The sequence below is a fragment of the Borostomias antarcticus genome (genome assembly GCF_949987555.1).
Source record: "Borostomias antarcticus genome assembly, chromosome: 16".
Taxonomy (NCBI): Eukaryota; Metazoa; Chordata; class Actinopteri; order Stomiiformes; family Stomiidae; genus Borostomias; species Borostomias antarcticus.
The window spans coordinates 6,526,401-6,551,830 of NC_140249.1; the positions used below are offsets into that span (position 1 = coordinate 6,526,401).

At 48.8% G+C, this 25,430-nt stretch overlaps 1 protein-coding gene across 3 annotated transcripts in view; it reads right to left on the reverse strand.

The window, feature by feature from the left end:
- ptpn21 (protein tyrosine phosphatase non-receptor type 21) overlaps positions 1–25,430 on the reverse strand; it is a 30,438-nt gene that overhangs the window by 1,396 nt on the left and 3,612 nt on the right. For 2 of the 3 annotated variants that reach the window (XM_084450884.1, XM_084450883.1), the window contains exons 3-18: positions 23,969–24,138; positions 23,035–23,132; positions 21,022–21,089; positions 20,839–20,909; positions 19,518–19,605; positions 18,317–18,405; positions 16,654–16,741; positions 15,757–15,836; positions 13,631–13,691; positions 13,154–13,235; positions 8,706–10,252; positions 7,232–7,372; positions 5,718–5,936; positions 2,131–2,259; positions 1,747–1,981; positions 1,317–1,477 (exon numbers count right to left, since the gene is read on the reverse strand). In XM_084450884.1, the coding sequence (XP_084307010.1) occupies positions 1,317–1,477; positions 1,747–1,981; positions 2,131–2,259; positions 5,718–5,936; positions 7,232–7,372; positions 8,706–10,252; positions 13,154–13,235; positions 13,631–13,691; positions 15,757–15,836; positions 16,654–16,741; positions 18,317–18,405; positions 19,518–19,605; positions 20,839–20,909; positions 21,022–21,089; positions 23,035–23,132; positions 23,969–24,138 (3,327 nt within the window). Of the gene's footprint in view, positions 1–1,316; positions 1,478–1,746; positions 1,982–2,130; positions 2,260–5,717; positions 5,937–7,231; positions 7,373–8,705; positions 10,253–13,153; positions 13,236–13,630; positions 13,692–15,756; positions 15,837–16,653; positions 16,742–18,316; positions 18,406–19,517; positions 19,606–20,838; positions 20,910–21,021; positions 21,090–23,034; positions 23,133–23,968; positions 24,139–25,430 lie in introns of those variants that run through there. The other variant, XM_084450885.1, reaches the window with a different exon arrangement.

A 25,430-nucleotide genomic window follows, 5' to 3' on the forward strand; every position in this document is an offset into this window, starting at 1 on the left:
GTAAAGGGTTTTGCTTAGCGATGTTACTCCATCATAAGCGCATCATTAAGTAGTATTTCATCATCATAATAGCACATATTATTGAAAAGCAGACTGGATTTAATGAAGCACTGGTGATGCCGTGTTCCGTTATAGCCCTCCAATGTAGAGGCATGTTGTGGTTGTAGTGTGCTGTAGCTCCAATGTAGGGCCATGCTGTTCAGTGGGGTTATAGTGTGGACTGTAGGCATGTTGTTGTAGTGTGTAGGGTAGTGTGGTTGAAGTAGTATGGACTGTAGACATGTTGTAGTGTGTAGAGTAGTGTGGTTGAAGTAGTATGGACTGTAGACATGTTGTAGTGTGGATTGTAGACATGTTGTTGTGTGGATTGTAGACATGTTGTAGTGTGGTTGTAGTGTGGATTGTAGACATGTTGTTGTGTGGATTGTAGACATGTTGTAGTGTGGTTGTTGTGTGGATTGTAGACATGTTGTAGTGTGGATTGTAGACATGTTGTAGTGTAGTTGTAGTGTGGATTGTAGACATGTTGAAGTGTGGTTGTAGTGTGGATTGTAGACATGTTGTAGTGTGGTTGAAGTAGTATGGACTGTAGACATGTTGTAGTGTGTAGAGTAGTGTGGTTGAAGTAGTATGGACTGTAGACATGTTGTAGTGTGGATTGTAGACATGTTGTTGTGTGGATTGTAGACATGTTGTAGTGTGGTTGTTGTGTGGATTGTAGACATGTTGTAGTGTGGATTGTAGACAGGTTGTAGTGTGGTTGTAGTGTGGATTGTAGACATGTTGTAGTGTGGTTGTTGTGTGGATTGTAGACATGTTGTAGTGTGGTTGTAGTAGTGTGGTCTGTAGACATGTTGTAGTGTGGATTGTAGACATGTTGTAGTGTGGTTGTAGTGTGGATTGTAGACATGTTGTAGTGTGGATTGTAGACATGTTGTAGTGTGGTTGTAGTGTGGATTGTAGACATGTTGTAGTGTGGTTGTTGTGTGGATTGTAGACATGTTGTAGTGTGGATTGTAGACATGTTGTAGTGTGGTTGTTGTGTGGATTGTAGACATGTTGTAGTGTGGATTGTAGACATGTTGTAGTGTGGTTGTAGTGTGGATTGTAGACATGTTGTAGTGTGGTTGTTGTGTGGATTGTAGACATGTTGTAGTGTTGTTGTAGTGTGGATTGTAGACATGTTGTAGTGTGGATTGTAGACATGTTGTAGTGTGGTTGTAGTGTGGATTGTAGACATGTTGTAGTGTGGTTGTAGTGTGGATTGTAGACATGTTGTAGTGTGGTTGTAGTGTGGACTGTGGGCTGTGTCACACCTCGTTGTGCTCCAGACAGGCGATCATGATCTCAGACAGGATGACCACGCCCGTGCGGCCCACGCCAGCGCTGCAGTGGACCAGCACCGGCAGGGTGGAGCTCCTGGGCTCACTGGTGCTGTTGGTGTGTCTCCTCACTGACTGGATCTCCTCCAGATAGGCTGGGGACAGAGGGACGTGAGGGACAGAGACAGAGGGACGTGAGGGACAGAGACAGAGGGACAGAGACAGATAGACAGAGGGACAGAGACAGAGGGACGTGAGGGACAGAGACAGAGGGACGTGAGGGACAGAGACAGATAGACAGAGACGTGAGGGATAGAAGGATGTGAGGGACAGACAGTTAAATAAAAAACAAAACAACAACAAATAAATAAAACACAGCCTTCTGGTCCAGAGAGAGGCCGTTTGGGGCCGTCCTGCTGCTTACAGAGGAAGCCCTTGAAGTCCTCCGGGCAGCCGTGGTCGGGCCAGTCGGTGTACTGCAGGTGCCACACCGTCCTCTCCTGCCCCGTCAGGAGGTGCTTGATCTTCAGCCCCGTGGTGGCGTAGCAGCCGGAGTCCGTCCGGAAGCGCGTGGTGATCTTGAAGCGGCCGTAGGTCACCGTGTTGTGGCGCGAGCCCAGCCGCGGCCAGTAGCGGAAGCTCTTCTCCCGACCGCCCTCCTGTGGGGGGTTAAGAGGGCAAAGGTTAAGGGTCAGGTCTGAGCTCTGCCGAGATCATGCGATTGACATCGGACGAAACGCACGCCCACGCGTAAATACAGGTACGCACGGAGTCACTCAAACGCATTGTGTGCGAGCCGTACGCCTACCTCTTCGGCGGTTACCATGGCGATGATGGCCACACCCTGCTCCCAGACCATCTGCCAGAAATCCTGGCAGGTGTTGGACAGCGGGCCCTGCGACGCGATGTAGCTCCACTCCTCCCCGCCCACCGTCACCTAGGGAACGCCCAGCGGAGAGACGGTCGTCAGACGACAGGTCGCGTATCAGCGCTCTCCATCTGAGCTGATGTCTCACAGGTGTTCGTTCGTCAGCGTTAGCTCGCTTCCACCCTCGCTCTGCCAACGCTGGGTTTGATCTCGCCTCCTCTGACTTGCCAACGCACCTGACCACCTCTCATTAACACCACTACCAGCTACATGACCACCTCTCATTAACACCACTACCAGCTACATGACCGCCTCTCATTAACACCACTACCAGCTACATGACCACCTCTCATTAACACCACTACCAGCTACATGACCACCTCTCATTAACACCACTACCAGCTACATGACCACCTCTCATTAACGCCACTACCAGCTACATGACCACCTCTCATTAACACCACTACCAGCTACATGACCTCTCATTAACACCACTACCAGCTACATCACCACCTCTCATTAACACAACTTCCATCTTCAAGACCACCTCTAACACCACTACCAGCTACACGACCACCTCTCATTAACACCACTACCAGCTACATTACCTCTCATTAACACCACTACCAACTACATCATCACCTCTCATTAACACCACTACCAGCTACATCACCACCTCTCATTAACACCACTACCAGCTACATCACCACCTCTCATTAACACCACTACCAGCTACATGACTATCTCTCATTAACACCACTACCAGCTACATCACCACCTCTCATTAACACCACTACCAGCTACATGACTATCTCTCATTAACACCACTACCAGCTACATCACCACCTCTCATTAACACCACTACCAGCTACATCACCACCTCTCATTAACACCACTACCAGCTACATCACCACCTCTCATTAACACCACTACCAGCTACATGACTATCTCTCATTAACACCACTACCAGCTACATCCCCACCTCTCATTAACACCACTACCAGCTACATCACCACCTATCATTAACACCACTACCAACTACATGACCACCTCTCATTTATACCACTACCAGCTACATGACTATCTCTCATTAACACCACTACCAGCTACATCACCTCTCATTAACACCACTACCAGCTACATGACCACCTCTCATTAACACCACTACCAGCTACATCACCATCTCTCATTAACACCACTACCAACTACATGACCACCTCTCATTAACACCACTACCAACTACATGACTATCTCTCATTAACACCACTACCAACTACATGACCACCTCTCATTAACACCGCTACATGACCTCTCATTAACACCACTACCAACTACATGACTATCTCTCATTAACACCACTACCAACTACATGGCCACCTCTCATTAACACCACCACCAGCTATAAAACCACCTTTCATCAACACCACTATCAGCTACATCACCACCTCTCATTAACACCCTACCAGCTACATCATCACCACCTCTCATTAACACCACTTCAGCCAGCTACGCCACAGAAAAGCAAACAATTCAATGGCGCAGGTGGGCAGGGAATGAGTTTTACCAATTCAACTGGGTTACACTGAGACCTGATATACAGAGCTGCTAAGAGGGAAGTTACACTGAGACCTGATATACAGAGCTGCTAAGAGGGAGGTTACACTGACGACCTGATATACAGAGCTGCTAAGAGGGAGGTTACACTGAGACCTGATATACAGAGCTTCTAAGAGGGAGGTTACACTGAGACCTGATATACAGAGCTGCTAAGAGGGAGGTTACACTGAGACCTGATATACAGAGCTGCTAAGAGGGAAGTTACACTGAGACCTGATATACAGAGCTGCTAAGAGGGAGGTTACACTGAGACCTGATATACAGAGCTGCTAAGAGGGAAGTTACACTGAGACCTGATATACAGAGCTGCTAAGAGGGAGGTTACACTGAGACCTGATATACAGAGCTGCCAAGAGGGAGGTTACACTGAGACCTGATATACAGAGCTGCTAAGAGGGAGGTTACACTGAGACCTGATATACAGAGCTGCTAAGAGGGAGGTGCGCTGACGACCTGATATACAGAGCTGCTATGAGGGAGGTTACACTGAGACCTGATATACAGAGCTGCTAAGAGGGAGGTGCGCTGACGACCTGATATACAGAGCTGCTATGAGGGAGGTTACACTGAGACCTGATATACAGAGCTGCTAAGAGGGAAGTTACACTGAGACCTGATATACAGAGCTGCTAAGAGGGAAGTTACACTGAGACCTGATATACAGAGCTGCTAAGAGGGAAGTTACACTGACGACCTGATATACAGAGCTGCTAAGAGGGAAGTTACACTGACGACCTGATATACAGAGCTGCTAAGAGGGAGGTTACACTGACGACCTGATATACAGAGCTGCTAAGAGGGAAGTTACACTGAGACCTGATATACAGAGCTGCTAAGAGGGAAGTTACACTGAGACCTGATATACAGAGCTGCTAAGAGGGAAGTTACACTGAGACCTGATATACAGAGCTGCTAAGAGGGAAGTTACACTGACGACCTGATATACAGAGCTGCTAAGAGGGAGGTTACACTGAGACCTGATATACAGAGCTGCTAAGAGGGAAGTTACACTGAGACCTGATATACAGAGCTGCTAAGAGAGAGGTTACACTGAGACCTGATATACAGAGCTGCTAAGAGGGAGGTTACACTGAGACCTGATATACAGAGCTGCTATGAGGGAGGTTACACTGAGACCTGATATACAGAGCTGCTAAGAGGGAGGTGCGCTGGTCATGGGACCAGGACCGCTGCATTCCAACAAGCAAGCATCAGTGATCTGGAACGACGATTTCTATTTCTAGAAAGCAGAGTAATACAAGTGCCAAACCCAGGGTGTGTGTGTACATGCACACAGTATGTGTGTGTGTGAGTGTGTGTGTGTGTGTGTATGTGCGTGTGTGTTAGAGATGCACTGATCCACGTTTTTTCCAATCCGACTCCGATACCAGAATTTGGATATCTGGCAATACCGATCCGATAGCAATACCAGCCTTTTTTCTTGAATTATTATCATTAACATACACTTTATATACTTTGAACAAACGATATTCTTACTATATATTAACTGTATTGCATTGAACTATTTTTATTATTGGGATATCTTATATCTTGTTGTTGAGCCAAAACATAATAATTTTACTCATCAATTTTACGCTTAGACTCTAGTGTAACCAACTGGAACAGTGCATGCAACTGAAGACTTTCACTTTCACCCATGAACGTCTTTGTTAACTATTTTTAACTTTTTTCGTTTTCGCACCAAACATTTGCAAACATAAGCAAACGGTCTGGCTAGTTTGGTGAACTAAGACGCTGGACTGATGAAAACGTGAATTGTAACCTATGATCACAACGTAACGTCTGGATCGGAGCCCGATACTGGATCGGATCGGTCCCATCTCTAGTGTGTGTGTGCGCATGTGTGTGTGTATGTGTGCGCGCGCTGCGTGTGTGTGCTCCCGCCCCACCCGTATGTGCGAGGCGTTGATGTAGCCGGTGTTGTTCTCCTTGGTGGGCACCAGCTCCACGCGGGTGTCGTCGTAGGGCAGGACGTCCTGGAAGCGGTTCCGCTCGCCGCTCTCAGGCAGCAGGGCCACGGAGCAGTCCCCCGCCGGGCGCCGCTTGGCCACCTGCTCGTACTCCGTGAACACCATGCCCTGCTCCAGACGCTGCTCCAGCACCTTGCACTGAGACACACACACACCACACATGGTACATGTTAGAGCCACACACCACTCATGGTACATGTTATAGCCACACACCACTCATGGTACATGTTATAGCCACACACCACACATGGTACATGTTATAGCCACACACAACACATGGTACATGTTATAGCCACACACACCACCCATGGTACATGTTATAGCCACACACCACACATGGTACATGTTAGAGCCACAAACCACACATGGTACATGTTATAGCCACACACACAACACATTGTGCATGTTACAGCCACACACCACCCATGGTACATGTTATAGCCACACACACAACACATGGTACATGTTATAACCACACACCACCCATGGTACATGTTATAACCACACACCACCCATGGTACATGTTATAACCACACACCACCCATGGTACATGTTATAGCCACACACACAACACATGGTACATGTTATAGCTACGGAGCTAGAAGCCATGTATGTACATACGCAAGTCTGAAAAACACTGCACTGGAATTCAGCCACCATAGATACCATGATAAAATGAGTCAAATGTACTGGGCGTTATATACGTAGGCTAGAGGTGAAGTCTGTATTTCACGTAGGCTAGAAGTCTGTATTTCACGTAGGCTAGAGGTGAAGTCTGTATTTCAGTCTCACGTGCAACAGTTCAGCACTAGAATGACCTGTTCCACAGTGGTTTAAGAGTACAGTATCAACACTTCCCTCATCATAGCAAAGCCAGCAAGGCCAGAGCATCCGGGGGGCTCTGGGAGCAGAGTTGGGCTTCAGAACGCCCCGGCGGCTTGGTTGTTCTACAAACGGATAACAGCACGAGAATATCTGCTCTGTTCTGCTCTGTTCTTTAGATGATGTGTGTGCTGTGTGCCATGTCACCGCTCACTATATGTCACGTGTGTGTGTGTCACTGTGTGAATAGAGAACACCCTCACGTCCTGGAATTATTATGAAATGGATTATATCCGAGAGGCTGAAGATAAAATGTAATGATTGAATAGAATTAAAAAACAAAAAGAGAAAGTGAGATTGAGAAAAAGAGAGTTGGAGAGCCTATGTCAGACAAAGGGGTAGAAGTGTGTGCGTGTGTGTGTGTGTGTGTGTGTGATAGAGAGAGAGACAGACCGACAGGCCGAGAGTTAGTAGCGTGTGTGTGAGAGAGAGAGAGAGAGAGAGAGAGAGACTGACAGACCAAGAGGGCGTGTGTGTGTATGAGAAAGAAACGAGAAAAAGAGAGAGAGAGAGAGAGAGAGTTAGTAGTGTGTGTGCTAGTCCTGTCCTACCCTCTCGTCGTTGGACGCCTTCTCGGGGTCGTCCTTTCCCTGGTCGTGTAGGGGCAGCCGGGACAGCGTCAGGCCGTTGAGGGCCGCCACCTTCAGAGGACCCATCTTCTTCACCTCCGTCCGAGAGCCCTTCTTCATCCCCTGGCCAATCACAGAGAGAGAGAAACCCAGGTGTGAGAGCGGGACTATGGCTGACACAGACAGTCCGATACTGAGAGAGGGGGAGGGAGGACAGAGAGAGTGGCTGACACCTGGCCGAAAGAGAGAGAGAGAGAGAGAGAGAGAGAGGGAGGGAGAGAGAGAGAGAGAGAGAGAGAGAGAGAGAGGGAGGGAGGGAGGGAGGGAGGGAGGGTGCAGGAGCCATGTGAAGGCCAGCCTCATTAAGTGTTTTCCAGGGAATGTCACCTGTCTGGTTTGTGAGGTGGACCTGCCACATTCCATAAGTCACGCTGTCAGATGGAACCTGTTTATATCACACACACACACACGCCCTAAAACTACCCAGAATGCCCCTCTGCATTGGCACAAGTCCATGTGGAGGTCCCCGGGGGAACATGCTGTCTGTCTAAAGCTGTGCTGACGCAGAGCGCATATTTCGAGCGGCCAGATTACAAAAGTCGATGCAAAGACGCGAGTAGCCAAGTTGCGACGAGCGGCGCCGATGGTGAAATTCCCCTCAGGTGATATTCGCTCGAGTTGAAAGGTTTCAACTTGAGGGAAGAGTTTGCGTGAGATCCAAACTCGCGTGAGTAATGCGAGGCGTCAATTCGCTAGGCATTTTGGTGTAAACAGACTGAACACAGCTTAACAGGTTGGTTCAGTCAGCTGAGCCACAGACACATCTGGTATCTGGGACATCCCGTTGACCACATGTTCAAATGTGAGAAGGAGGAGCCGGCTGTCTGATAGCTATGAGGAAGAACTGATTCATGTGTGTGTGTGTGTGTGTGTGTGTTGGAGAGTCTCACTGGGGGAGGCAGGCCCTCCACAGTAGTGTCTGTGTGTGTGTGTGTGTGTGTGTGTGTGTGTTTGTTGGAGAGTTTCACTGGCGGAGGCAGGCCCTCCACAGTAGTGTGTGTGTGTGTGTGTGTGTGTGTGTGTGTGTCTGTGTGTGTGTCTGTGTGTGTTGGAGAGTCTCACCGGGGGAGACAGGCCCTCCACAGTAGTGTGTGTGTGTGTGTGTGTGTGTGTTGGAGTCTCACCGGGGGAGACAGGCCCTCCACAGTAGAGTGTGTGTGTGTGTGTGTGTGTGTGTGTGTGTGTGTGTGTGTGTGTGTGCGTGTGTGTGTGTGTGTGTGTGATGGAGGGTCTCACCGGGGGAGGCAGGCCCTCCACAGTAGTGTGTGTGTGTGTGTGTGTGTGTGTGTGTGTGTGATGGAGAGTCTCACTGGGGGAGGCAGACCCTCCACAGTAGTGTGTGTGTGTGTGTGTGTGTGTGTGTGTGTGTGTGTGTGTGTGTGATGGAGGGTCTCACCGGGGGAGGCAGGCCCTCCACGGTCTTCTTCCCAGCAGGGACGTCAGACACCGGTCTCTTCTTCAGGTCTTTCTTGGTCTTGTGTTTGTTCTGTCCGGTCAGGTCTCCCTCCGACACCGAGGGCATCATCCTGGGCTGCTGCTGCTGCAGCTCCGACAGCAGGTACACCGGCTCCGCCTCCTGCATCAGCGGGTGCGTGTGATAGGTCAGGGGGCCGGCCAGGGCGGGGTCGAGGGTGGAGCCGATGGGGTAGGCGGGCGGGGGCTCGAGGGGGATCCGTGGCCCCAGGGAGACCAGGTGCTGCGGAGGCTCGGGGTGAGGAACGCCTCCCCCGAGCGCGTCCTGGGACTGGGGCGTGCGGCGCCCGCCCTCGTCCTCGAACTCCTCCTCCTCGCCGCTGCTGTGCACCAGCATGGTGGCGTCCGACAGGGACTTCTTGTGGCCGTAGCGCACGTCCTCCTTCCCCTCCGCCCCCCCGCTGCCGTCCTGGGACTTGGTCCGCTCCAGGAACACGTTGAGCTGGGAGCCCTGGGAGGGGCCGTGCCGGGCGGGCGGCGGCGTGGAGGCGGGCTCGGCGGCCGAGGAGGCGGAGACCGTCCTGTCCTTCACCCTCATCCCCTCCAGGCCGTAGGCCAGGCCGGCGATCTCGATGGAGTTGCGCTTCTGCGTGTGGTGGGCGTGCCGGTGGGGCGGCGCGGCGTGGAGGAGGGGCTCCGACACCTCCTGCAGGGAGTGGGCCACGGGGAGGCTGTCCTCCTGGAAGGTCTGGACCGAGTGGTGCACCCGGCGCGTGATGATGAGGTCCGGGTTGCTGCTGCTCACGTACAGGTGGCGGGAGAGGTCCGGCGTGCTGTTGGCGGGTCTCGGGGCGCCGCCGTACGGGTACGGGGGCGGCGGGCGGTACACCTGGGTCCTCATGATGTTGGGGGCCGGGTAGTCCTGCGCCTGCTGCAGCTGGACGTTGGTGAGCTCCGGCACGCTGACCGCGCCCACCACCGGCCGCCGCTCGCCGGGGTAGGGGTACGGCGAGGGGCTGTGGAAGCTGGAGTTGAGGTGGAAGGGGTACTGGTGGTGGGCCCCGCCCCCGCCGTGCTCGCCGCGGATCTCTGGCTGGCTGTAGACCAGCGGGTCGGGCCGACTGTAGGCGTACGAGTTCCCGATGTTCAGGTTCCTCATGGAGTGACTCTGCCGGTGCTCCTGGGCCAGGACCACGCCCCCTCCCCCGCCCCCTCCCCGCGTCTTCTGACGCATCACCGTCTCGTAGTCGGGCGTGGCCCGGTAGGAGGGCGGGATAAGGGCGCTGTGGCGGTGCGAGGGGACGTAGTCGGGTCGCGTGACGTCGCTGCCGGTGATGGAGGGGTTGGAGGACATGGGCGAGGGCTGGAGGTAGTGCTGGGGGTTGGTGAGGGAGCTGGTGCTGTGGGCGCTGTACACGCTGCCGTTACGCAGACGGCCCCCCCCGCCGCCGCCCAGGTCCATCGGGGAGCGGTCCAGGCTGGTCTGGGAGTGGTAGTAGTAGCCGTTCTGGTTGTTCATGTACAGGTTGTCTGAGGGGGACGTCACAGAGGAGAGGGGTCAGTGATAGGGCTGGGTATCGGCAAGGACCTCGCCATACCATACGTATCACGATGATACATGGGTCCCGATATGATTGTATCACGGTACATTGCGATATGATATATTGCGTATTCCATATTGCGACACTCTACATTAGAGGTCGACCGATTAATTGGTTTACCGATTCAAATGTCAAAAGTCAAATGTCATTTTGAAAAATGAAAGTTTACTTAATAAAAATAATTAATTTCAATGAAAGTTTACCTAAAAAAAAAAGTAAATTATGAGCAAGGCTTTGGTTATAGTATGGGATTATTAATGCATTAGACTCCTACTGAATATAACGCTGCTCTGCTGAAAACAAACCGTCTGGTTTTTGTTACAAGCAGCGCCCCACTCTAGCTTTTTAGCCACTCTTCATGCAAATATGTCATTGACAAAAAATGCACTCAACAAATTGAGACTGTATGACAATAAAGGCTACCTTCAGCTATTTAAATGCATGTATGTAATATTTGACAAAGCCAGATGTTGAAGCCATTGCTGTCATGTCGACACTGCTGTGTGAGGCTATTCGACCCGGCACTTAACATCTGAACCGGTGTATGGACAGTGGCTGTGTGAACAATTTAACCAGGCATAAATGGTATTACACATGCTTTGCTCGAAGCTACAGCTAGAGCTACACTCTCATTTGCTGAATAGACTGTTTATTTTGTCATGTGTAACAAGTACGGGTACAGCTACATTGGAGTTCTTGTCATCGCTTGTCCTTGCAGTATCTTATCAGCACTAATCAGTTCCTCATTCCAGTCCTAGGTGCGCAGCTAAACATTTAAAGGTTCCTAAACGGGTAATTTGCTATACTATCCGTCATCTAGCAGTCTCAGTATCATCCTCACCTACTTATCCCATCCGATCATGGATGACTATGTCTGTGTCCATGATGTAGGCAGTATAATTAAATGTTCTGTGGTTTGGGCGGTGGGGGGGGGGGGGGGGGCAGGGCCACCCAGCTAACACAGCATTTATGGCTGATAGTCGCCTAGCAAACAAAAAGAGATTATGGTAGAGCTAACACTAACATTACCTTGGCAAATCAGACTAGACCGCTCCTGATTTCACAGCAAGGTTAACAAGTGGCACATATCTGACCCGTTTATTTCTCCCCACAAGTTCTCTTGAGCATTCAACTCAACACTAGACAGCTCCCTGTCCACCATTCAACACAGGCAGGCAGGGAGGGAGGAGGAGAAACCAATCATCTGTACTTAACGTTAACGCTACTTAACAAATTGGTGTTCTCTTTTACAAATAATAACTTCATTTGAACTTGATTGAAGACAAAAATAAAGAAAAGGGAGGATTTTAACTAACTGTCCTGGATATAGCCTACTCTTGGGTGTGAGGAAGACATTCTGAGATTCTCCTCAGCGAAACACAATCATTCATAGAGGAAATTATAGTTATATATATATATATATATATATATTATATATATATATTTTTTAGGGCTGTCAATTTAACTCCTTAATTAGATTAATCAATTATGCAAACATTAACGCATTAATAACATTAAATGCAAATTAATCGCATTCATTGATTTCATCCAGCTGCAGGTGGCACAGTTGAACCCAATTGAAGCAACAAACCTAATTTGGACCTGAAAATTGTCAAACAAAAGCATCTTTGCCTTCAAACAAACTTGTGGAGGCGGATGATCAGCTTGCTTGGCCCTCTAAACGGAAAGTTTACTTTCAAAAAACTTCCAGATGGTACAGTTCATAAGAGGTCATGTGCAATATCTGCAAGAAAGAATTTCTATTCCATCGGAGCAGTTCTAGCCTAACACCGTGTCCTAACTGCTTGCGACGTGAGCAACAGAACGCGACATCGCACGCTTGCTGTCCTAACTGAAACCGTTAAATTTCCTGTTCTGTTACGTCATTTGTCTATATTCCCAACTGACTAGTGTCTAGCTACTCTACTTTCGAATGCTGTCAACACGAGCGACAGGAGGAAAATAGGAACAGGGCGAGCGTCAAAAGGGCAGTTAAAACGTTGCGCCACTTCGCGCTGCATCGCTCGCGTCCAGTTAGGACATAACAATAGAAAACAAAGCAATGGAACGCATTTTGTCGCTGATGCTCGCTCGCGTCGCGTGTAGTTAGGACACGGTGTTACTTATCATCTCAGGCCTACTAGCGGACTTCGCCAACCCACACTCACTGAGAGTGTCTACCTCTGAAAAAGTCTACCTCGGAAAAATTGACAAACTTCATCTCAAAGTGGATTACTGTGACACGGGAAAGACAACAAGAGTTGAAGTACTGGCGCGAGACAAAACCACAATAATGTAATGTCTTTGAATCTTCATTGGGGGCTTTTGCCAGCAATAAATGGATATGTGATTAATTTGCGATTAATCGCGATTAATTAAGTACTGATCATGTAATTCATTAGATTTTTTTTTTAATCGTTTGACAGCCCTAATATATATAAAATAATATTGCCATGTATTGCTGTATGGATTTAATTGCACAGCCCTAGGACAGGTGTCTGAGAGACATCAACACAGAGGAGAGGGGTCAGTGAGGAGAACTGGGGGGGTAGACCAGCAGAAGAGAGGGGTCAGTGAGGAGAACTGGGGGGGTAGACCAGCAGAAGAGAGGGGTCAGTGAGGAGAACTGGGGGGGTAGACCAGCAGAAGAGAGGGGTCAGTGAGGAGAACTGGGGGGGTAGACCAGGACATTTCACCGTTCATCAGAACATTTCACTGTGACTTTACGCCATACATTACATGTGACAAATAAAGGAATTGTGAATCTTGAACACTGGTGGTACACAGGTAGCCATATTTGAACAAGGAGCAGTTTCCCGAACTGTGGTACCTTGGGAGGAGGAGTAGGGCTCGGTGAAGTGTCCGTTGTAGTGCATCTGGGGCGGAGGCATCATGTAGGCCGGGGGCTTTGGCTGTGCGGGGAGATCAGACAGCAGCAGGGTTGAGTTAGCTGGAACACATGATCCAAGCGCTGGCCACCGGCACGGCATCACACTGATCTAATAGTGCTGCCGGGCACCGGGATGACCTGGGAATGATCATGATGCCTGTCATGTGCTGCCTGCCTCCACACACCATTTATTTACTGGCTGGGGAATATGTGTGTGTGTGTGTGTGTGTTTTATAGCACTTTTTGAGCTGATCTATTGTTTTTAATGAGAGTGTGTATAAAACTGTTTGTACTGCTGCCATTCTTGGCCACGTCTCTTGGCCATTCTTGGCCAAGAGATTTTAATCTCAATGGGTCTAAACCTGTTTAAATAAAGGTTAATGAAATGAATGTGTGCGTGTGCGGTAGGTAACGTACCAGAGACATTCTGGTGGAGGATCTTCGTCTGACTTGGTTCCCAGCTGTGGGTTGAGTTTGGCTGGAAGAGTCCAAATGAAACCCAGCAGTTGTTAAAAACACAGTTTCTCTCTAAAACACCAGAGGTTAGGGTTATACCTGTAGCAGTGTTTCGCTCTCATCTAAAGGAATACAAGGACATCTTGGGGGCGGGGATAGTTCAGATTGAATTCTGGTTTAAAAAAAAAAAATCATAACTCATAATTTCACCTCAAAAAGAAACTGGGATGCAATAGTGGTATTACTAAACATGACCAAATCTATACATCTCTATTTAGATATTATCTATTCACCAGCAGAGGTGAACTGCAGGACAGACAGAGTGTCGTCATCACTGGTGTGACAGACAGAGAGACACAACCAGCAGAAAACTCATGTCTCGAAAACTGTTGTTCCTGCTTTGTTTCTTCAAATGACCAGCAAGAATTGTGAGACACAGTGGAGGCTCTCTCGCTCTCTCTCTCTACCCAGGCTCTCTCGCTCTCTCTCCCTCTCTACCCAGGCTCTCTCGCTCTCCCTCTCTACCCAGGCTCTCTCGCTCTCTCTCTCTACCCAGGCTCTCTCGCTCTCTCTCTCTACCCAGGCTCTCTCGCTCTCCCTCTCTACCCAGGCTCTCTCGCTCTCCCTCTCTACCCAGGCTCTCTCGCTCTCCCTCTCTACCCAGGCTCTCTCGCTCTCCCTCTCTACCCAGGCTCTCTCGCTCTCCCTCTCTACCCAGGCTCTCTCGCTCTCCCTCTCTACCCAGGCTTCGTGGAGCTTTGGTCAGCCGGTGTAGGGAGGACTGTGGTTGTGGTCAGGGGAGGGGCGCTGGCTCTGGGGGTAGGGGGAGGAAGGGGAGGACTGTGGGTGTGGTCAGGGGAGGGGCGCTGGATCTGGGGGTAGGGGGAGGAAGGGGAGGTCTGTGGTTGTGGTCAGGGGAGGGGCGCTGGCTCTGGGGGTAGGGGGAGGAAGGGGAGGCCTGTGGGTGTGGTCAGGGGAGGGGCGCTGGCTCTGGGGGTAGGGGGAGGAAGGGGAGGCCTGTGGGTGTGGTCAGGGGAGGGGCGCTGGCTCTGGGGGTAGGGGGAGGAAGGGGAGGACTGTGGGTGTGGTCAGGGGAGGGGCGCTGGCTCTGGGGGTAGGGGGAGGAAGGGGAGGACTGTGGGTGTGGTCAGGGGAGGGGCGCTGGCTCTGGGGGTAGGGGGAGGAAGGGGAGGCCTGTGGGTGTGGTCAGGGGAGGGGAGGGGCGCTGGATCTGGGGGAGGAAGGGGAGGTCTGTCGTCCGTAGCTGAGGACTGCGTTGCTCACGCCTTGTTAGAAGGCAGAGAGGGACGGAGAGCATTGGACAGCAAGAAAAGGAAAGAGTGAGAATGGACTTGTGGGAGCCGACTCCTCTCTGCTGACACACACACACACACGCACGCACGCACATGCACACACACGCACACACACGCACACACCAAGGTTATTATAGTTAAAGAAAACTAACAAAAAAACTGAAACTAGGTGTGAAAAAACATTTTAGTTAATAAAAATAAAAACTACGCTTTACAAAAAAACGATAACTAACTAAAACTGTATTGTGTGTTTAAAAAACTAACTAAAATAAACTAAAATTATAGAGAAAATGTCCTTAGTTTTAGTCTTTTTTATTTCATACGTAAGCCTAGTCTTTTGGGTGGTTATGAAATCCATCTTTTTTAGCTGTGTCACTGCACAGAAGTAACCTGACGTGCGCCAGATGGTTTGTTTCACACAGAGTGAAACAACGTGAGCTCACAAGATCAGGATGGTCTCACGAGGCTGGCGCAGAAGAAAAAAAAAAAAAAACTAATACTGAAGCTAATAAAAACGAAACTAAAACTAAGCATTTTCAAAAAATAAAAACTAAACTAAACTAGCAAACCTGCTTTAAAACTAATCAAAACTAAACTGAAATTGAAAACAAAAAGTTAAAATGATATAAAAATAAAAACTAATGAAAAAAGCAAAACTATTATAACCTTGGCACACACACGCACACACGCACACACGCACACACGCACACACACACACACACACACACAAAGAGACAGGAACTGGGCTAGACACATTATGAGTGTCACACTTACAGGCTGCTCTTGTTAATCTTATAAAACTTGTGTCTGGCCAGACACATCCGGCACACATATTTAGAGGTTTCCATGTCTTCCTGTAAAGGGAAAAGAAAGAAAACAGTCAAAACATGAAAGATTCTGAACACGGCTGGTGCCATGGTTACCACTTCTCCCTCACAGTCATGCACGTCCACATGCATGTCCTAGGGATGCTCTGATCGACCAGCCATCATTTTAAATCGGATGGTTTTCCCTCCAAATGACGCGATCGGAGGTCGTCAAATTGGCCGATGGCAAAAGCTGATCTTTTAAGTCTATTCTAGTTGGTTAGCTTGACATAGAAAGAAGTACAAACTTGTGCTTAAGGTTTTTTTTTGTGTGTGTGCTTAACACACACACACACACCTCATACATCTCCACATACACACACACACCTCATACCTCCACACACACCTCCTCATATAGCTCAGCCAGCACTATGAGGCCCCACATACATAGCATAGCATACTAGACAAATACTTTCACACACTCCAAAATACACACAGGTGCATTGCTGGGAGGCCTGACTGAAGGCCAACTCAATATAGAGAATTACTTAAGAGAAGTCCTCAGAGAAACAGAGAGAGAGGGACAGAGGAAAGGAGGGAGGAGAGAGGGGGGAGAGAGAGAAAGAGGGAGAGAGGAGGAGAGAGGGAAGAGTAAGAGAGGGACAGAGGAGATGGAGAGAGATGAGGGAGGGAGGGAGAGAGAGAGAGGGAGAGAGAGAGGAAGAAGAGAGACAGGGAGAGAGACAGTAGGGTTGGGTGAAGTGACTGTGGCGGGACAGAGAGAGGAGAGAGAGGGGGAGGGAGAGAGAGAAAGAGGGGGAGAAAGAGAGACAGCGGGGTGGATGAAGGCTGGATGGGGACCTACCGTCTGAAACTGGACGCTCTCCTCTTTGTTGGCCAGCTCCAGGGCAAAGAAGGACTTATTGTGAGTCATGTTGTTAATGTCATTCCACCTACATGACCAGTACAAGCACAGAGACAGAGCAGAAACATATGAGGCCATGGTGGCCAGTCTGGCCATGACACACCCACAGACCAACCCTCTAAGCTGCTCCACAGGCCATAATGTCCAGTATGACCCACGAGTGATGGCCATGTCAGTAAGAGTATAGTCTGGTATACAGGGTTCAAAATTAACACCCGCCAAGCACCAAATGCGGGTGTATTTTTCATCTGGCGTGTACGTTTTGGAAGCCACCCGACACTTTGGCGGGTGACGTATTTTGCAACAAAGTATCAGCATTGGAGGTTCAGCCCTTAACAAAATATCAGCCTTTGAGGCTCATAGCGCAGACAACTGTTTTGCAATATAATATCAGCATTTACTCGCGCGAGTAAGACCAGCCTTGGTGGCCCATACAGCGCAGTGAGCGCACAAGTGAGTGAACGGTGCTTGAACTGCTGGCGAGAGGAACTCTCTCTCTCCCTCTCGGTAGATCTGCTTGTTGCTATGGATCATAAACTAAACGAGCTGTAAAATGATGTGGGGGATTACCTCTAGCCTGCTAGGTATAGTTACTAGGATACTAATTCGTTAACGTTTATGTTATGTTGGCAGGTATTGGTGAACCAACGTACTGTGTTCACAGCAAGCAAACTTGTTGTCATCTAAAGCTATGCTTACGTTAGCTGACTCGGACTGTCTCGTGACTAGCTAACGTTAAATAGGTATGTAGCTAACCATATTGTGCCAGACAGCCAAAGAAGTTTGACATTTATTTGAGATTGCTGGCTAGTATAACCAGGTTTGTCAAATTTGTTTTGACAACTGGTCAGTTTATATGTTGCACAGCAAATGAGCAGTACAATATCATATGGGCTAGGTTAGGTACTAGTTAGCAAAGTCAACTTGCCCAACTAGTATGGTTATAGGGCTCATTCCTATGGAATAGCTAACGTAATAGTTTGTTATTTAGCTATGGGTTGGCTACTTGTCACTGTAGATCAATATTTTCAGTGGGGGAAAGGACTACCACCCTACCTGTACTGTGGAGCTGTGGCACCAGGAATCTGACCACTGTTTTTTATTCACCACCATAATGTGTGATTATGCACATTAAATGTTCTGTATGTCTACGCAACATAAAGGCTTTATATACTTTTTTGACTGGTAAAAAAAATTTATTTGGAGGATAGAATTGTTCATCTACCAGACATTTGGCTGATGAGCTAAAAGGGTATAGCCAGACACTATGGAAATACTAGGGAATGGATCCTAAGCATGTGGCTTGACAAAGCCTCAGTCTAACACAGTGTTGCACTATGTGAAGCTCCATATACCCAGGACGGCAGCAAACCGCCTCCCCTAAGAATAGCTGTGGAGTTGTCCCAGTACCAAACCCAGCTGGCTAACTGGGTCCCTGGACCTAAAGTAATTACTGCTCCAGGCTCAAACATAGCAGAGACAGATCTTCATTCAGGCTTGGGGTTAGGGGGTCAGGGGCTTCATATTTAGATGCGGATCGCGTTGCGGATGCCTGTGGTATCACAGTATAAATAAACCAAACCGCGTTATTTCCAGCCTGTACCTGAAGACGAGGGGCGGCCGGCCGTTCTTGTGCTTGACGAAGATGCCGTCCAGGCAGGCTCCCAGGAGGATGTCCGTGCCTTGGCTGTCCTGCGGAGGGCAGAGAGGACAGGGACACTCAGTACCAGCCACAGCTTACCGGACTCAGTACCAACCACAGCTTATAGGACTCAGTACCAACCACAGCTTACTGGACTCCCACACTGCTTCTTTGGTGGTGCGTGGCACCATATTGGGGGAAAAAAACGACATTGCACTTTTTTTTTCCTGCAATATATACTGTGATATGGAAAAAATGCAGGAATTTTCACCAATGACTCAATAATAAAGAATGATTGTGATTGGTGGTTCGCTGTGCATGCAGAGCCTGCATGTCACTGACTAGCAATAAACTCTGCGTATCCAAGAACCCTTAAATCAGAGTAAACTTATATCAGACGGACTTCTCTTGTAGATTAGTCTCCCTACTGGAGACACGGCCCGGCCGGCGTGCTGTGGCTTGGCTCAATGGTGTCAGTAATATACGGGTGGAGGAGCGGTCTGGGTTGTGTGGTTCTCTCTCCATCTGTAACTCAGCCAAACACACCAGCGCACACCGTCCTGAGCCACTGTGACCAGCTGGGAGGCGGATCTAAGATCCGTCTCATTCTGTCTCTCTACAGACCGAGTGAACTGTTCCCACAGGTTAACGTGATGCATGTGTTGTGTAGGTGTGGAACCGTTCCCTCAGGTTAACGTGATGCATGTGTTCTCTATGTGTGGAACCGTTCCCTCAGGTTAACGTGATGCATGTGTTCTCTATGTGTGGAACCGTTCCCTCAGGTTAACGTGATGCATGTGTTCTCTATGTGTGGAACCGTTCCCTCAGGTTAACGTGATGCATGTGTTCTCTATGTGTGGAACCGTTCCCTCAGGTTAACGTGATGCATGTGTTCTCTATGTGTGGAACCGTTCCCTCAGGTTAAGGTGATGCATGTGTTCTCTATGTGTGGAACCGTTCCCTCAGGTTAACGTGATGCATGTGTTCTCTATGTGCGGAACTGTTCCCTCAGGTTAACATGATGCATGTGTTCTCTAAGTGTGGAACCGTTCCCTCAGGTTAAGGTGATGCATGTGTTCTCTAAGTGTGGAACCGTTCCCTCAGGTTAAGGTGATGCATGTGTTCTCTATGTGTGGGCAGCAGGGGGCGCTGTGCTGCTGACCTTGGCCTGGTAGCTCTCCTGGCCGTAGCCCTCCATCTTCTCCACTTCCTGCATGTACAGCATCTCGGCTTCTGGAGCAGGAAGGCCCCTGGGGGGGAAGGCAACACACTGGTCAACATGTCTACAACACACACCACCATACAACACACACTAATCAACACCCCCCCAGGTATAACACACACCACCATTACGCACACATAATCAGACAGGTACTCTTGAGGTGAGGACAGGAGTGTACAACACATCAGGAAAACACCATGTACACCACAGGGCAGGCAGACAGGCAGACACAGACAGACAGACATACAGGCAGGCAGGCAGGCAGGCAGGCAGGCAGGCAGGCAGGCAGGCAGGCAGGCAGACAGACAGACAGACAGACAGACAGACAGACAGACAGACAGACTGTCCGATATGGCAGGCAGACAGACAGAACGGCAGAACATCTCCCTCAACCACCACATTCCCTGCTGGCTGCTATCCACCATCACCTTCATCATCTCCTCATCCCTTTCACTGCACCTCATTTCACACAGAGGTGATACCATCCCGTTCACTCACAAACACACGCACGCACGAACGAACGCACACACTGACCTCTTCACCTCTCCCCTCCCCTCCCCGCCCTAACCCGACACCTCCATGCCTGCCTTCAACTAGGGCCAAGTATGAGAACTATTCTCAGGGATGTTCTCTGCTTATAGCCCTTTCCATCCATCCATCCATCCATCCATCCATCCATCCATCCATCCGTCCGTCCGTCCATCCACCCACCTATTCGTCTTGTCAGACAATGAGGCAGGCAGACAGACAGACAGACAGACAGACAGACAGACAGACAGACAGACAGACAGACAGACAGACAGACAGACAGACAGAGACAGACAGACGGACAGACGGACAGACCGACGGACAGACCGACGGACAGACCATCTGCGGGAGGATGAAAGCCTAGAGGATGGAATGAGGGAGGATGAGAAACATCTGTCTGTGGACCGAGAGAGAAGGAAGAAGAAAGAACAGAGAACCAGTCCCAGCCTCAGCTCCAGCCCCAGCCACAACTCCAGCTCCTTTCATCTGCCTCAGTGTAAATCACAGACAAGGCCCCGTCAATCTGGTTCATATGGGAGCGCTTAGTGGAGTAGCAGATGAGAGAGCAGGCCAGGCTGACTGGAGGTGAACCTGGAGAGGAGGGTTGGAAGAGGCCCTGTCTGCCTGCGTCATGAGAGGCTGCGTTCCTCTGGAGAACGAGAACCACGTGTGGAGCAGCTCCACCACAGATGGAGGCCAGGAGGAGATGCTGGGACTCGGAGGATCCTCTCACCTGTAGCTCTGGTAGAGCAGAGCCACTTTCTGAGTGGCCTCCTCCAGAACCCGCTCGTCCTGGATCCATCCCTGCCCAGGGAGAGAGACGGGGGAGTCAGACTGGGAGACCGGCTTGGATAGATACATAGTCATGAATACAGCACTATGAAGAGAAACTCAAAACAGTTAGTAAAGAGCTTACGATAGGGAACAGCACAAACTTCTGGAGAAACTCCTGAGAATCATACCGATTGAAGTCTCCAAAGTCAGCTGAAAAAGACAAGACGGCTGAATTGAAACAAACGTAAACAGAAAGAGCGAATGTGACCCAGCTTGAGGTTAAACATGTTCCTCCGCATTCAGGCCCAGGTCAGATTCTGTAATGTGTCTATTTCTGAGATCAGTATGAGGCAGACTGATTTGTGGGGGGATTTTTAGAATGGCGTGATGCTTTTCTGGAGGGGGCATGGTGTATGATGACATGGCAAGCTAATTTTAGGAGAGCAGGGGATCTGTTTGTTATGGCAGCGGGGCGGGGGTTGCTTCAGTGTTTAAAGCCGTAGTGGGTCCAAAATGTTCACAGCAATCTCAACCTTCCCACTAGTTATGTTCACAGCTATGTGGGTCTTCCCAAGCATCAGCCATGCTAACAGTTACAGCCACCAGTCTAACATGCGCCCCTATCGGCAAAAACACAGGTCGTGCGATGTTATTCGCACACCACTACCAACGAGCCAGAATGCTCTTTGCATGGCACCTGAAATCACCCAACACTTAGCATGTTTCTCAAAGCTTTGAAGACAGCCCAGGCATGTGTCGAGGGCCAGGCCCAGCCTGACTGGCAGCGTGGCCAGTAAGTGATCTCAGTGGCCGGACTATGTTAGCACCCAGGCCCGTAACTTGCACTGCCTGATATAACTTTGCCAGCAGCGTCTGAGATTCTTCCAGCCAAGGCAGGAGTTGGAGGAGGAAATGTCAGGCTGGAGATTCGAGGGAGGGAGGGATTTACACGCCACAGACCCACAGCGCTAAACCCAGGTCCAGGCCTGTTTATAAGACTGGTCTGGGCTTCATGGTGCTCGTGCCCCATAAAAGACCCAATAAAACTGAAAAGAACTATTCACCAGACTAAAGAAAATACTTGACCTAGAAATGCATGGAATTTTGACAAATGGAAACTTTCAATGGAATGGAAACCGATTTGGATGCATGTTTTTGCAACAGAATGCATGGTCGATGAGAAAAGAAAGAATGAATTGAATTCACTTTAGAAGGCTCTGTGGTCACCCCTGAGAACATGCCTTTGCCTACTCTGGCTGATGGTCTTGTCCCTGTCAGTCATTCCAATGGGATTGTGACGCAGCGTAGCTCGTATCAGAAATTCTGAAATGCTATATCGCTTGAGGGTTACTAGTGATGGTTAGCCTGCTGTGTCAAACCCAGCTGCTCATAAACAACGATGATGATGTACTGTGATGACGACGATGTACTGTGATGACGATGATGTACTGTGAGCAGTCATTCTGCTTGATTTAACTTTCTAAATTGTTTTGGGTCAGTGACATTAGGGTACCAATATTTGGAGGCGACTGGTAACGGTTAGGGTGAGGGCTACATACATACATACTCATCTCACGATACGATACACAATATTAGGTTCACGGTATCGACACGATACGATATTATAACAATATTTGTTTTACAAAACTTGAATGACTGGAAAAATGGTCTTTTATTCGAAAAACACAGAATGCAAATTATTTTTTCCCTAGTTTTGTAATGTTTATATAGCGCTTTTTCTGGATACCCAAAGTTGCTTTATATAAGTAAACTGGCAAGACCATTTTTCATCTCAAGTTTTTATATTGCGATATCTTGTGGCACGATATCTCGTCACACCCCTAGAGGTGACACGGCAACGATATAGTGGTGGTGTTGTGGGCCTATTCTCGCATCAAAGACGTCGTTTCCACCATTTTGTCAAAAATGTAAGCATCTCTTTGAACGTCCCTGCATCACGTTCGCAGGCCTCGTCTGTGGGATAGGATTCATAGCAACATCGATATCTTACCATTAGAATAAACCTGCAAATGACTCATGGTTACGCTTGCTCACATTGCTTCACTGACGCAAAGGGGCGATACAACCATCGTTGGTGGGGGACAACATGCTTACTGTGCAGCTGTATGACTGCGAGGACCAGTGTCAACGTTACCTTGCACTGCCAGCCCAGCCAACCGGATAGCCTGTTCTATGGAACACGGGATCCTGCCTTCTAGAACATCCTTCTTCAACTGCAGGTAATACTGGTATCTGTGAAGGAGAAGAGGTTACTGTAGCCATGTTTACATCCACACGTTTTATGCGAATTAAGTTATATCGAATTAAAAATGCCTTATGGAAACAGTAAAATTCGATTAAAAATCATGAAAATCGACAAAAAGTTTGTACTGTCGATCTCATCGGATTTTCTCTTGTTCGATAAAAGTCTTTTGTGATAAATGCTTTATCCGATTTAAAGCTCTAGATGGAAACGCACGTTCACCGGCTTTATTCGCATTCATATTTTTAGCGATCCTCACACAATTCGATTGACAAGTGGATGGAAACATGGCTTGTGAGAGTCAACGAGATTTGATTTTTAACAAACCTTTAATTAACACTATTCAACAACTCACATGCTCATGGATGCCACAATCCACATACAATCACACCAACAAAAAATAAATCGCATACCCTTACTAATAAAAAACCTATGCAAAGTAATAACATAAAATAAAATAAAAAATAAAAATAAACAACAAACAACGAGAGTAAGTCTTGCTCCTGACCCCCTTCAATTTTGCATTTCCTACTCTTGTAAACGAGAGAGACAGAGAGAGGGAGAGAGAGAGGGGGGGGGGTGAGTGAGTTAGGGAGCGAATAAGTCCGAGGGAATGATAGGAGAGAAGCTGGGAGTGATTAGGAGTAAGAGAGAGGTACAGTCGAAGGCTCTCCGAAATACACGGCTCTCTGAAATACTCGATTCTGATCGGACGATCGACACATTCTACGGTCGTTTCTCAACGACTGATCAACGTAACATTAGGGGCCGTGGAGCAATATTGACCTCTCTATTCATATAGCCTTGCTAACCACGGGCGCCTCACCTGGTGATCTCCTGCTGGAGCTGGGTCACGCTGGGCAGGTAGAACACCACCCCGAAGTAGACGGTGGGTTCCAGGCCGTACTTGTCCAGCTGTTTCTTCAGGGCCTTCTCCTGGTCGATCCATCTTTGTTGGTTCTGCTTGTTGAAGTACCAGAGGCTGAAGAAGGTTATCTGGAGAGACACAGACAGGGTCAGGGTTGGAGGAGAACGTCATGTAGAGAACAAGATTAAAAACTCAGGCCTCAGTGGACTGTGAGCTCTGGTCTTTAATTTCAATAAATCACACAGATGCACTGAATAAACCAACTGCATCATGGGCCATGCAAACAAGTCCAGGAGTTAGGCTACAAGATACCTGGTGCTGGTTACCGACCACAGGCTACAGATTACAGACGTCTGGCTACAGATTACAGGCTACAGACATCAGTCTACAGACTTTAGACCACAGACACCGGGCTACAGATTACAGGCTACAGACATCAGTCTACAGACTATAGACCACAGACACCGGGCTACAGATTACAGGCTACAGACCACAGGCTACAGGTTACAGGCTACAGACCACAGACTTCAAGATACAGGTTACAGGCTACAGACTACACACCACAGACTGGCTACAGAAATCAGAATACAGATTACAGGCTAAGACTACAGACATCAGACTATAGGCTACAACCATCAGGCGACAGACTACAGAAATCAGGTAGACTACAGAAATCAGGCTACAGACTACAGACATCAGACTTCAGACACCAGGTAGACTACAGACATCAGGCTACATACTACAGACATCATACTACAGACACCAGGTAGACTACAGACACCAGGCTACAGACTACAGGCTACAGACATAAGTCTACAGACTATAGACCACAGACACCGGGCTACAGATTACAGGCTACAGACCACAGGCTACAGGCTACAGACCACAGACTTCAAGATACAGGTTACAGGCTACAGATTACAGGCTACAGACTACACACCACAGACTGGCTACAGAAATCAGAATATACAGACTTCAGGTAGACAACAGCCAATCAGGCTACAGACTACATGCTATGTGACTATGTGGCAGGAGCTCAGCAGTATGCATCATCACACACAATGGAACACTGGGAGGAATGACCTGCAGTTTGTCATTTATGGCAAGAGAAGGTTGGTCACACAAAACCCATAACCTGAGACCTCAGAGTTAGCAAACACCACTAGTTATGCTACAGCAGCTAACCATGGGCGACACCCTTCCAAAGACAAACATAGGTCAGCAAATACCTTGATGGACCTTGTTGGAGCAATGGAATGACTCAAGCACTTAGTAAATAAGGTTTTTACCACAGGCTAGGTCTACTCTCTTTCACATTCAAGTTGCAAAACAACAGTGACGATATATCTATTACACTGACTTCACCATCACACTACTTTGTGTTGATTTATTTCTTGTTCTTTGACCGATGAACACAGAA